The sequence below is a fragment of the Lolium perenne genome, chromosome 7 (genome assembly GCF_019359855.2).
Source record: "Lolium perenne isolate Kyuss_39 chromosome 7, Kyuss_2.0, whole genome shotgun sequence".
Taxonomy (NCBI): domain Eukaryota; kingdom Viridiplantae; phylum Streptophyta; class Magnoliopsida; order Poales; family Poaceae; genus Lolium; species Lolium perenne.
Window position 1 is genome coordinate 318823879 of NC_067250.2, and position 12163 is coordinate 318836041.

The following is a 12163-nucleotide window of genomic DNA, read 5'->3' on the forward strand; positions in this document are numbered from 1 at the left end:
ATATTGCCCCTATGTGTGTTTTTGGTAATTAATGACAACCCCTATGGACTAATGTTTTCATTGAGTTTATATGAAGGAATATTCCATAGGTACTACTTGTACTCCATGTGTTGGATTCAAGTATGGATGCCATGAAGATAAAGATATAACTTGTGTATTGGCATCAAGATCATCGGTTTGAAGATAAATATGTGATATGATCAACAAGAAGAAATGAAGATGGAGTTCTTATGTGGAACTCAATATTAGCCATGCTCTATCTTAAGTGAGTATGAGAAGATACAAGGTTGAGTCGTGCAAGTTCAAGATGAGCATCTCAAGTGGATCACATGCTTGAAGCTTGCCGACCATTTGGTGACATTGGACATGTGAAGATGTGCATCAATGGAGCTTTCCCATCATGGTGTATGGGGGAGCATTTGCGAGTCTTCACGAAGCAACGATGATCAAGTAAGGCATTCCGGCTAGTGTAGAGCTTGAAGAGTTATCATCAAGATCAAGCGGGATGCGCAAGGCAAAGGTATGACCTTGATAGGTTTTCCTTTTACCGGTCTCAAGGTGGTTGTTGGGAGACCGGATTATAGGATAGATAGCCGCACTATCAAGAGGGGCTTTCGGTTGAGTAACTTGATCACATCGTCTTAGGGAGCTCAACCCTTTTCATACTTTGCATATCCTTATTGCTTCTTGGTGTTTCTATGTGTAAGGTTCTTGAGCTTGTTGCTAGCTTTACAACAAGCCCAAGTTCATCGAAAACGGAGTTCGCATGCATCTTCTATTGCGTTTTCGAGGTTGGGTGATTTTATCGGTTATTCATGATATAAGGTTCTACCTTTTATATTCATGATAAAATCCCCTCCTACAGATTCTTGTGTTTTCACTTTTCATAGGATAGCATTTGTTCTTATCTCTCAAACAAAATTGGTTTCATTCGAATCGGAGTTCGGGTGCATTTGTTATTAAAGAAAAGGTAAAAGAAGAAAAAGAAAAGAAAAAGGAAAAAGGGGGGAGGCTGCCGGTTGGGCGCCCGGCCTGCTGCCTGTGAAACCGGCCCGCCTGTCCGCAACCGTCGCCAACCGGACCGGCCTCCGATGGCCTTTTGGCCCAAGTCCGATCGCAGGCCCGGTCCGTGACCGCCTGCTGCCTGCCACCCGGCCCGGCCGGACGCCTCCCCTGGGCCGCTCGCCCTGGTGCGGCCTGCTCGCCTCCTCGGCCCGCTCGCCACCGGCTGGGCCTCACAGCCCCGCGCAGCCCGCGCGCTGTGCGCCCCAAGGCTATCCGCGCATGTGTGCGTGCGCTGCCTCGCCCGGCTGTTGGGCCGGTCCGACCGGGCTGCACGCTGGCCTGTCCGGCTGCTGCTCCGGTCGGCCGGCCTGGTGGCCGGCTGGGCCGTTTTTCCTGCCCAATTTGCTGCCCGTTTTTCTTGTCTTTTTCTCTGTATTTTCCCCCAACGGGTATACTTGCTCCCTAGCTATAAATAACCCTTTCTTCCACCTTGAGCAACTAGTTCTTCCCATTCTCTCTCCTCCATTGTTGCATTTGAAGAACTTGCTCTCCGCTTTGATTCCTCCAACCATTCTTGCTCATTCTTGAGGGATCTAAGAGAGGAGATCTAGATCTACACTTCCACCAATCCATTTCTTCTCTAAGTGAGGGAATCTCTTGGGATCTAGATCTTGGAGTCTTTGGTTGACTTTCCCCTTTGTTCTTCCTCTCCAATCTCATCCTAGCATTCGTTGCTTTGGTGGGATTTGAGTGTGAAGGACTTGAACACTTCTAGTGTTCTTGCTTTGCATCATTGCATAGTGTTGAGCTCTCCACCACTATTAGTTCGAGTGAGAGACCGTGAGCTTGTTACTCTTGGAGGGAAACCTCCTAGTTGGCTTGGCGGTTGGTGCTCCGGTGATCTCTTCAAGAAGATTGTGAAGAGGCCCGGGCTTCTCGTTCGTGAAGCTTGTGAAGTGGTTGTGGAGTTTGCCATCTCCGGAGCGTAGGAAAAGCTAACCATAAGGAAAGGGTCATTATCCTTCGTGGGTGTGGTTCGGAGAATAGGGTGAGCCTTCGTGGCGCGGGGAATCCTTCGTGGGACCTCCACACCTCTAAACGTGACGTACCTTGTTGCAAAGCAAGGGAAAACGGGAATACATCCTCGTCTCCGCGTGCCTCGGTTATTTCTATACCCGAGCTCTCTTTCCTTGTGATAGCCATCGTGCTTGAAGTACATATATCTTGCTATCACTTGTGCTACATATATCTTGTGCCTATCTTGCTTAGCTCTAGTTGCCATTGTTACACTTAGTTGAGCTTAGCATATTTAGGGTTTGTGCTTGTAAACTAAACATTAGTTTAATTCCGCATTCTTACAAGACAAATCCGCAAGAGTTTGTAATTGCCTATTCACCCCCCTCTAGGCGACATCTCGATCTTTCAATAGTCCTTATCAATTCAGTATTATCAAGTTTACCTATGTTCATGTTGTCCTTCCTACAAATACCCGTTGGGGTAAGGAAACGTCTGGACTTCTATAGATCTCGTTTCTTTTGGCAATCCGATGAAAATAAAATAAAATATAGACTTACTAAATGGAATATTGTGTGTCGCCCTAAGGATCAGGGGGGCTCGGTATCGAAGTCCTTGAGATTAAAAATAAATGTCTTCTGAGTAAATGGCTCTTCAAACTTCTTAATGAAGAAGGGGTGTGGCAAGAGCTACTACAAAATAAGTACCTAAGACATAAGACTTTATCTGATGTGCAAGCCAAACCTACTGACTCTCCCTTTTGGAAGGGATTGATGGAGGTTAAGGGAGGGTTCTTTTTTAGAGGTTCTTTCAGGTGGGAAATGGTTTGAATACCCGCTTCTGGGAAGATACGTGGTTAGGAAAAACTCCTTTAGCACACCAGTATCCATCTTTATATAATATTGTACATCACAAGAATGTGACGGTTGCTCATGTACTAGCTCAAACCCCACTTAATAATAATTTTCGTAGAGTGTTGAGTGGTAATAAGTGGACTTCATGGGTAAATTTATGCCGCAAATTGATGAGGGTAAATTTGAGTGAAGATAATGATCGTTTTGTTTGGGATTTGACATCCACAGGATTATTTACGGTTAAGTCTATGTATGAGGATCTTATGAATGACCATACTCTTTTTTTTGCGAAAATATCTCTAAAAAGTTAAGGTTCCTCTTAAGATAAAGATTTTCATGTGGTTTTTGAGTAACAAAGTTTTATTAACCAAAGATAATTTAACTAAGAGACAATGGAATGGGTGTACGAAATGTGTTTTCCATTGGGATCAGGAGACTATCCAACATCTCTTTCTGGAATGTCCTTTAGCTAAACTTCTTTGGCGCACAGTTAATTTCACTTATGATCTTCCACCTCCATTAAATATTACTAATATGTTTGGTAATTGGTTAAATGAAGTAGATAGACAATCTAAGGCTTTTATCCGTGTTGGGGTGTCCGCCTTATGTTGGTCTATATGGAGGGTCAGAAATGGTATTATCTTTAACAGAAAAAATTCTTTTCACTTTTTACAGGTTATCCATATGGTGGCACATTGGGTTCAGCTTTGGTCTCTCCTCTCGCCGGAGGGACAGCGGGATGCTATGGCTACTGGATGCACACGGCTTCTGATGGTCGCTCAGGATATCTTGTGCCAGGCTGGTTGGCGGCACACTAAGAGGCTTTGTTGATGAGTTCTCCTTTTTATCGCGTTTTCTTAGCTTTGGTTGATTTTTGTATCAATCATTGTTGGCGTTCCAGATGTAAATAATAACTTTTTTGAACCTTATTATTAATAAAAAGCCGTGTGCATCATCATGATACAGAAGCCGGGGTATATCCCCATTTCGAAAAAAAAATGTATTTCTGTCGCCTTAAATGTGTATGATGTCTGATCTCTGCAAACTAGCTAGTACTAACACTCCTCAGCTGAACTTTCTAACAAGGTACGCATGTATGCATAGGAAAAGAAACCGTTTCTATTTAAATTGCATAGTTAATGAAATAATTGTCTCAGAATTGGAAAAACAAATGCCAAGTATATATGTCAGCAAGTACCTTGAATTCAAAAGCACGTGCCTACTTACTTACGCATGTGGACAAGTGATAAAAATGGTGGATAAATAAGAGACTTTTTTGTATTGAAGAATAACAAGAGAATTGTATGCGGGCAAGCAAAACATATATGGATGCAACTTCTTGCCACTTATGTAGAAACTCACAAGAACAAACATATTGGATAATAGTGGGCACATGAAATCCATGTAACAAACTAGGAACACTTTTAGAAAGACAATGGCCAAAAAAAAAACAAGGCCCCAAAAACATGTGGGTGCCGTTGCTAAAATATTCTAATGTGAGCAAGGAACCTCTGAAACATGCTCAAGAAGCTCCCCAATCATGCAAGGGGTGTATAGATATGATTCGTATATGCCATTCGTAGGTGACCTGGCGTACTTCTTCGGGCGCATTTTACCTAGATATTGAACTTTTGAGCTTTTCAAGTGATAAGCCACTGCTACTAATGATGCTAATCCCAGAAAAACAACCTCTTTGTAGGGGTGAAACCCGAGGAATGTGATGCTGCTGCAGCAAGTATCATAATGTTCAATATTTAGAAAATTTTCGTCGTCAGTGTTCCATCCCTCACTCGTTGCCATTTGGTTGTTTTCTTTTTGTACCCCTTCTTCTTTATCGTACTCGTCCTCTTCTAGTTCTTCTTCATCCACCTCTACGTCTGCAACTTTCTCTTCCTCTTTCTTTTCTTTTTCATCATCATCATCATTGTCGTTGACGTCATCATCATTGTAATAATCATAATAACAATGAAGATAATCAACATCATCAGTTACGGTCCATGTTTTGTCAAAACCCTGGATATCGCGTAACCGAACCATTGACAATGGCTCAAGATCAATATCATGCTTCAACACCCAATCTATCTGCCTACTTGATTCTCTGAGGCTCCAAACCCGAAGCTGACATGTAGCATGTATCGTTGCAAGGTACAACCCGTTCCTAGATTTTCCAAGAAACTGCCCATTTTCCTGAGTATCTATGGGCGCTTTTATTAATTGGTATTTGCAATCTGACAAAGACAACCTACATGCACAAATATTAGCTCCTCCCAAAGAAATGTCACCTGTGCCAATGTTGTAGTAATGCAATGCTTGTATAGAAATATTGATTGACATGCAAGAGAAACATTAATGGTGCAAGAATTGGAAAAGCAAGTATGCGAAGATGTATACCTCACAACAAGCGCATCATCATTGCAATGGACGTAGAGTGATCCTTGCCAATACGCACTGTAGCTCCATCTTGGCCCCACCATCTGGTGCCGCCAACCCATATATATGTACTGCAATGGATCTAGTCGTAAACTAGTCATTGTCCCCGAGCCGTCACCTTCACGGATAAACGACCTCTTCTTCCATTGTCTTGTGTTGGACGAGAATACATTTAATGTCCACAAGGATGGTGGCCATTGAACTGGCGGCGATTCTAATCTCGTCGAGAAGTCACTCTTTTGCGGTGAGTTCAAGACTAGTTTCTCAGGCGCTCGTGGAATCGAGAACACCTCATAGTGCGGTGAGGCGGCAGGGTCAAACACAAGATGTGGATTAGCATTCTCCTCTTTCCAGGCGACACATTCCCACCGTCTCGTGGCGGGGTTGACCACGTAGAGCGACCTCATGAAGTCATAGGTTAACAAGAGACCGTTACAGTGGCCCATAAATGTGTGATATCCAAGGCGGAAAAATGGCAAGAAGCCGAGATTGATCTCGGCTTGAGCAGATGGGCGGGCAAACAAGTGCGAGTGTCCATAGTCGACGTAGTTGATAAAGAGGCCGCCCACAGAGTGCGGGAATAGGTCCGGGAGCACCAGCTGGTGGGCGTCGACGACGGCGAGCCATGCTTTGCGCACGCCGCGGGAGGCGCCAACATCGCGCGGCGGGAGGCGGCACAGGATGTTGGCGAGCACGTCGTCTGGTAGAGCTTCCGTGTGATCCATGGGTACCGCGGGCAGAGAGGGGGGGAGGGGGATCGAATAGAAGCTGCGCCGGCGGCCGTGTGTTACAGGAGAGCAATTCCGGCCCGTAGGATTGTTTTTTGGCTTCTCGTGGCCTGCTTGGAGATTTAGAGCAGGCGCTATTATAGACCCAGGTTGTCCGATCCGAACTCAAACCTGAGCTGCCAAAGACTAACCGCGCGCGCGCACGGACATGAGTCTGATTGAGCTGCAAAATTAGAGTCTTGGTTTCCTCCGCTTGAAGCCAAGATTTTAGGTTGTTTTATATGCGTGATCGTTGTGCGCCACATATCCTGCAACCATGTTCTTCAGTACGGACTGATGCTCGTTCTGAGTACTATCTGGTATTCTGGTTGCTATCGTTGGAGCCGTCATGGGCGAAACTAGCCACGTTGCCCAAGTTGGCGCCAACGGGCGCCCGTGGCGCCACGCCGCCACGGCTGAGCCCACCACCACCACACCCTTGCCGGACCTGGCGAAAGAGCTCTGCTTTCTTTCCTTTCCCCCCACGCGTACAGGCTCCAGCTCCAGCGCACTGCTCCGGTTGCCGCTCACATGGAGCTCGCGGTGAGAGCGGCGGCAGCTTCCTGCTCCTCCTACCCGTTGTTCCAGCGCGCCCGCGTCCCCGGCCGCCTCCGCCGCGGCCCAGGCCTGCCGCCGCTGCCGGCTCGCCGGGTGGCCGTCGCCGCGGCCATCGCCGTCGACCCGGTACGTATCCCTCTGGCTGCTTCCAGAACCGGTTGTGAATTTGTGATTGCTTGAAAAGGGGAGAACGAGATCTTGCACGCCAGCTATTTGGTGTTGTGCTGAGGTGGGAGAGACTGGCAGGAACCAAGATTAGTATATTCAGTACAGTAACCAGTCGACTCGAGGTCGAGCTAGTCGAAGTGTAGCAGAGGTTGGTTTTCAGTTCTGGGAGATGATGTAAAGAGTGAACCTCTCATGGTAGATTAGTGAAAATGTTAGCTGCTGATCGATGTCTGAATCTCTGTTCCCATTACATGTATAGGATGCCTGAAAACTGCGAGCCAGCTTGTAGTAACACTCAGCAGCTAAACTCGCTAGCAAGGCGCTCATGGTGAGCTGCCGATGTCTGAATTTATATTGCCTTACATTAAATGTACGGATGCCTGATCTCTGCAATACCCACACGCGAGAACTAATCTCTATGACAAGGTGCTCGTGTATGCTCGGGACAGGAATCAGCTTGTTTAATACCATAGTTACTTTACTGGAAGGGTTTTGTTAAGTGTAAATGAATGTTTTGAGTGCTAGATGATTGATGTTATCCTGAGGTGGAACTCTATTCCTTTTGTGTAAAACTGATACTCGTTACGTAAAAAGATTCAGGATATCAAAACCGAGCAGAATGACGCTTTGAAGACTGAGGTGTTCGCGTGCCCTGTTTGCTATGAACCACTGATAAGGAAAGGGCCGCCAGGCATGAACTTGTATGTCTAACTCCACGACCTTCATCTCTCTTGCATATGTAGATTGGAACTTATGTTGCTTCTGATTCATGCATGTCTCAGGTCCGCAATTTATAGGTCTGGATTCAAGTGTTTGAAATGCAACAAGTCATACACCAGCAAAGACATCTTCTTGGATCTCACTGTCACTTCAGGAGCAAAAGAATACAGCGAGCTAAAGCCAGCTAGAACTGAGCTGTTTAGGAGCCCGCTCATCTCATTTCTTTACGAGAGAGGATGGCGTCAGAACTTCAACCGGAGTGGCTTCCCTGGTCGCGATGAAGAGGTACATTTCTAGGCCGCCTCATTCATTCTTCAGTTCTGTAGCGTTAAGTGAGTTCTTACTTACCTGCCCTGGAAAATCATACATGTGTCGCTGGTAACTATTTGCGCTTCATGTTTTTGTGTTGCAACCAAAAATTATCACCATTTTTCTTGCCGAGAAAATATTCATATTTATATGTATATCAGTTTTGAGCCTTTGTTGCCTTTATCAGTTCCAAATGGCTCAAGATTATTTCCAATCAGTTGCTGGTGGTATACTCGTTGATGTCAGTTGCGGCAGTGGCTTGTTTGCAAGGAAGTTCGCAACCTCTGGAGCATACTCATCAGTGATTGCTCTGGACTTTTCAGAGAATATGCTCCGCCAATGCTATGATTACATCAAGCAAGACGATACCCCGCTAAACACGTGAGGTTTCATTCTTGTTTCTTTAAAGATTTTCTTGAATGACTTGAAAATTGTCTTGCGTGTTGCAACATCCACTAAATTTTGTGTGGCAGCTAGTGGTTTGATTTAGTCAAATACCAGAAAAAACTGTGATCTATGTGTTCAACATCTAATTGAACACCATTTGATTGTCTACTCTATTATTTCAATCTTGTACAACTTCAGAACGTTGCTCTTTTCTGAGTACAGTACAGTAATCATGAATATTGAAGAGAAGTATTCTCTAATGCTTCGAGCACATACTTAACTTTTTTTTGTTCTTTTCGTTCTGCAGTAACCTTGCGCTTGTAAGGGCTGATATTTCAAGGCTCCCCTTTGCTTCATGTTCAATTGATGCCATTCATGCTGGAGCCGCTATCCACTGTTGGCCATCCCCTTCAAACGCGGTATAGTACATGGCTAGTCTGCAGTTTTTATTCAAGTGACTGTAACATGGTTCATACCTTCATATAGCAAAACTGATGTCTGTGGGTTTTTGAATTTATTCCACAAGTCCACTGAACAATGAGCCAATTTGTAATGTTTAAACCACTTTGGGCATTACATGAAAATAGTGCGCTTTATTTCTTTGAATTTTTCAGCGTTCAATGTTTTTGGGGAGCCAACAGCACTAGTTTAGTGCTTAGCAGTATGCTTGGCTAGCTTTGAGCAGATTGCGTTGAATGTCTCAGTTTGAATAAACTTGAAACTGGGGCATCACATAGTAACCTATTCATCTGAAAAGTAGTTTAGCTTTTCAGATTATTTGATTATATTGTTTAACAATGATAACATAGTTTCTACATGTTTCTTTTACTGGTTAATTTTTTTAATACCTTTATATTTGTCTTTCATCTGAACATGTCATTTCTATTAAAATTGGCACTGTATAATGGACCGAGGTTCTGAAGCATTACAGATATCAAATTACTATGGTTTGGCCAAGTTGACAAACTAATCCTTTACGTTAGATCCTGCTAATCAGTGCTCGGTCCATTATTCTTTATGTCATATGAACTCATTCATCATTATAACAATTTTAACATCTCCTGTTCCTCTTTAAAATTCAGGTAGCTGAAATCAGCCGAGTGCTGAGGCCCGGCGGCGTCTTCGTGGGGACAACCTTCTTATCCTCCCCCACGAACAGCGGTCCGTTCTCTGCCGGCGCATTGAGACCACTAAGACAGGTAAAAAGACAAGTCGTGGATCTTTTAGTGCTACTTGATATATTTTCTGCCTAGCTAACTAAGGTCACCTAGCCTGATGTACCTTCCCGGCTTCGTGCTATGGCTAGCCTGATGCGGCTTTTCTGCTTTGTCCTGCAGATTGTTGGACCGGTGAACAGCAGCTACAATTTCTTCACGGAAGGAGAGCTGGAAGACCTGTGCAAATCATGTGGTCTGGTTAATTACAGCAGCAAGGTGCAGAGGTCGTTCATCATGTTCTCCGGGCAGAAGCCATAGCCCAAGAATAGCATTCGAACTTACTCAGTGTAGCCACAGTATATAAAAATGTGTATACATTTACTTTTGCAAAATAGTATATAAATGTATATATTGATGTTATCTGTTAAAATTCAGTTGCCCGAAGTGCAACTTCTATATATACCTATCAGAGAACTAAACCAAGTGATGATCATTGATCACCCTCATTATGGACTGAATTCCAATCGGTCTCCAATTTATATACGCATACCAGATTGCCAGCCCTCGACGACAGCAAGTCGCTGCACCATGGAACACATCCTGTCTTGGGAAATGCAGAGGATGTAGGGAATGAAACAGTACCAACTTAATATAAATACTCTGTCAAAAAAAAACTTAATAAAAAAAATAAACCATAGCCCATTCTACATACGTGTAGGTCCTCTGTTCCAAATTAAAACAACCAATCGGTAATTCATCTCGTTGTCGTTAAAGATTTCATATCACAATCTGTTAACTTTTTGCATTGTCCCCTTCTTAGCATACCATTCTTCATTGTCAATATTCATTACAGTTACTAGACGATCTTGTCCAATGACGAACCTATTAGATACAACATCATTAGCAACTTCAGTACTAGTATATATTAGTGATACTAATAACAACAATAATAAAAATAATAGTAATTCACATGTGTTTCACACAGTGTAGAGAGTATGGACGGGTAGTATGAAGTTTACAAGACTATTTTAGTAGTCTCGCCAACAGGGCTGGTCCGCGGCGTTATGTCGTCCATCCGGTGCCCCCCACCAGCCCCTGTTGATTGGGTTCGGCCTAGGGCCACCGGATAATAAGTTGGGCCGCGTTAGCGGTAGAACAAAAAATGAGGGCGGCGGCTGGAAGTATTATTTTACATCGACGCCCACATTTTCACATTTCTAGGTTTATGGATGGTTGGGCGAGTGGAGATGCTCTTACATGTCTTGCGCTAAGCGACCATTGGTATAGCCACAATGATTGAAAGCACCCGTCACCTACAGTTTGTACATTAATACATCAATTTGTAGTAAATGTGCCTTTTCCTTAATTAAGAGATAGAAAACTCACAAACAGTTATTGTGATTGTAACCCTCAAAAAAATGATTGAAAGCACCAAGATGATTGAGAGCACCAAGCCAAAGTTCACCCATGCCGTGGACAATGTTAGTTGCTTCCCACCAACATTGCTTATAATAGAACTATACATAGATTAATATATACATGTTCATGGCCACGTGCAGCTCATCAAGGACTCCACAACTACAAATTTCAAGTAATACCTTAGCACAGACAGTAACTGGATAAAGACCATAAAGATCGAAAGTAATACGGGTATCATTTTTACATTACCAAAAAAATTGAAGACTAGAGAGACCGGACCGAACAAACCAAACAGGCTAAACACCTAGACTTACGTGCACCACATTTCCCCCTCCGGCAGGGTGCGGGGAAGTGTTTCAGAACCCTCCCGAGCTAGGGTGTGCAATGGCGATCGCGACGAAACTTTTCGTGGATGGAGGCTCGGGTGTTCAGGGTTTTCCCGAGATCGTGAATAAATAGGCGGAGGGGCGATGTCGGTGGAGGCCAGGAGGGCTCACACCACCCATAGGCACGGGCCAGGGCCAGGCCGCACCTAGGGCTGGTTTGGCCGTTCTGCTGCCTTTCTTCGACCCCCCCCCCCCCCCCTCTGGATTCCGTCTTCATTACAGTAAAATATTGACTTCAGTTTTTGTTTCGTCCAATTCCGAGAATATTTTCTGTACAACTTTTCTGAAATACAAAACAACAGAAAGCATGGAACTGGCACTGTGGCATCTTGTTAATAGGTTAGGGCCGGAGAATGTATAAAAGTGCAACGAAGCATGAGCAAAACATATATAAATTGGTGTAAAACAAGCATGGATCATCAAAAATCATATATATGTTTGAGACGTATCAGTAACAACTCTTGTGTATATCTTGCCGGCGTTGTGGCCTATTTAACATGGACGAGAGCACAAGACAAAGTGCATCACTTAAACGTAAACCTTTAGCATCTTTACAAAATAATCATGTTTTAATTATGTTTCAGTTTTGTTTCATAATTTTGTGAGAGGATTGAGTCAGCACATGGTTGATGTCATTGCTGACATCATTGTTGTAGGTAGCGGCAACTGTAAAAATAGGTTTTCACCCAATGCATATTCGTTAACGATATCTAGGTCAATGACATCGATTCTCGGGCTACACCTACACCATGGATGGCTGCTCTTGAACGGGCTGCTCTTGCTCATGTGGGAGCACCTTAAGATCAAAGTTACGGTTGTTCATCATGTCTATGCGAGTGGGCCTGGTGTTGATGAAGGATCTGAAACCCTTCGGTGGGGTTGCAGATGTATTTGATCGAGTGCGACCTCAAGCTTTTCTCGCTTGTGGCCGATGTCACACTGCTTATTTTTGTCTAAAGTCGACCATATAGCTCTTAAGAACAACCTTA

General features: G+C 44.1%; 1 protein-coding gene across 2 annotated transcripts; it reads left to right on the forward strand.

Annotated features, from left to right (window-relative positions):
* Nucleotides 1-6478: 6478 nt before the first annotated feature.
* On the forward strand, nucleotides 6479-9887 carry LOC127323606 (uncharacterized methyltransferase At2g41040, chloroplastic). 2 transcript variants are annotated; one of them, XM_051351723.2, is made up of 7 exons: nucleotides 6479-6754; nucleotides 7397-7497; nucleotides 7579-7801; nucleotides 8013-8206; nucleotides 8520-8631; nucleotides 9295-9411; nucleotides 9550-9887. In XM_051351723.2, exons 1-7 carry the CDS (start codon nucleotides 6602-6604, stop codon nucleotides 9685-9687), a joined length of 1038 nt encoding a protein of 345 aa, XP_051207683.1. In that variant the 5' UTR covers nucleotides 6479-6601; the 3' UTR covers nucleotides 9688-9887. The 2 variants fall into 2 exon arrangements, with proteins under 2 accessions (XP_051207683.1, XP_051207682.1); XM_051351722.1 differs by having other exon boundaries at nucleotides 6481-6754; nucleotides 7391-7497.
* Nucleotides 9888-12163: the final 2276 nt, after the last annotated feature.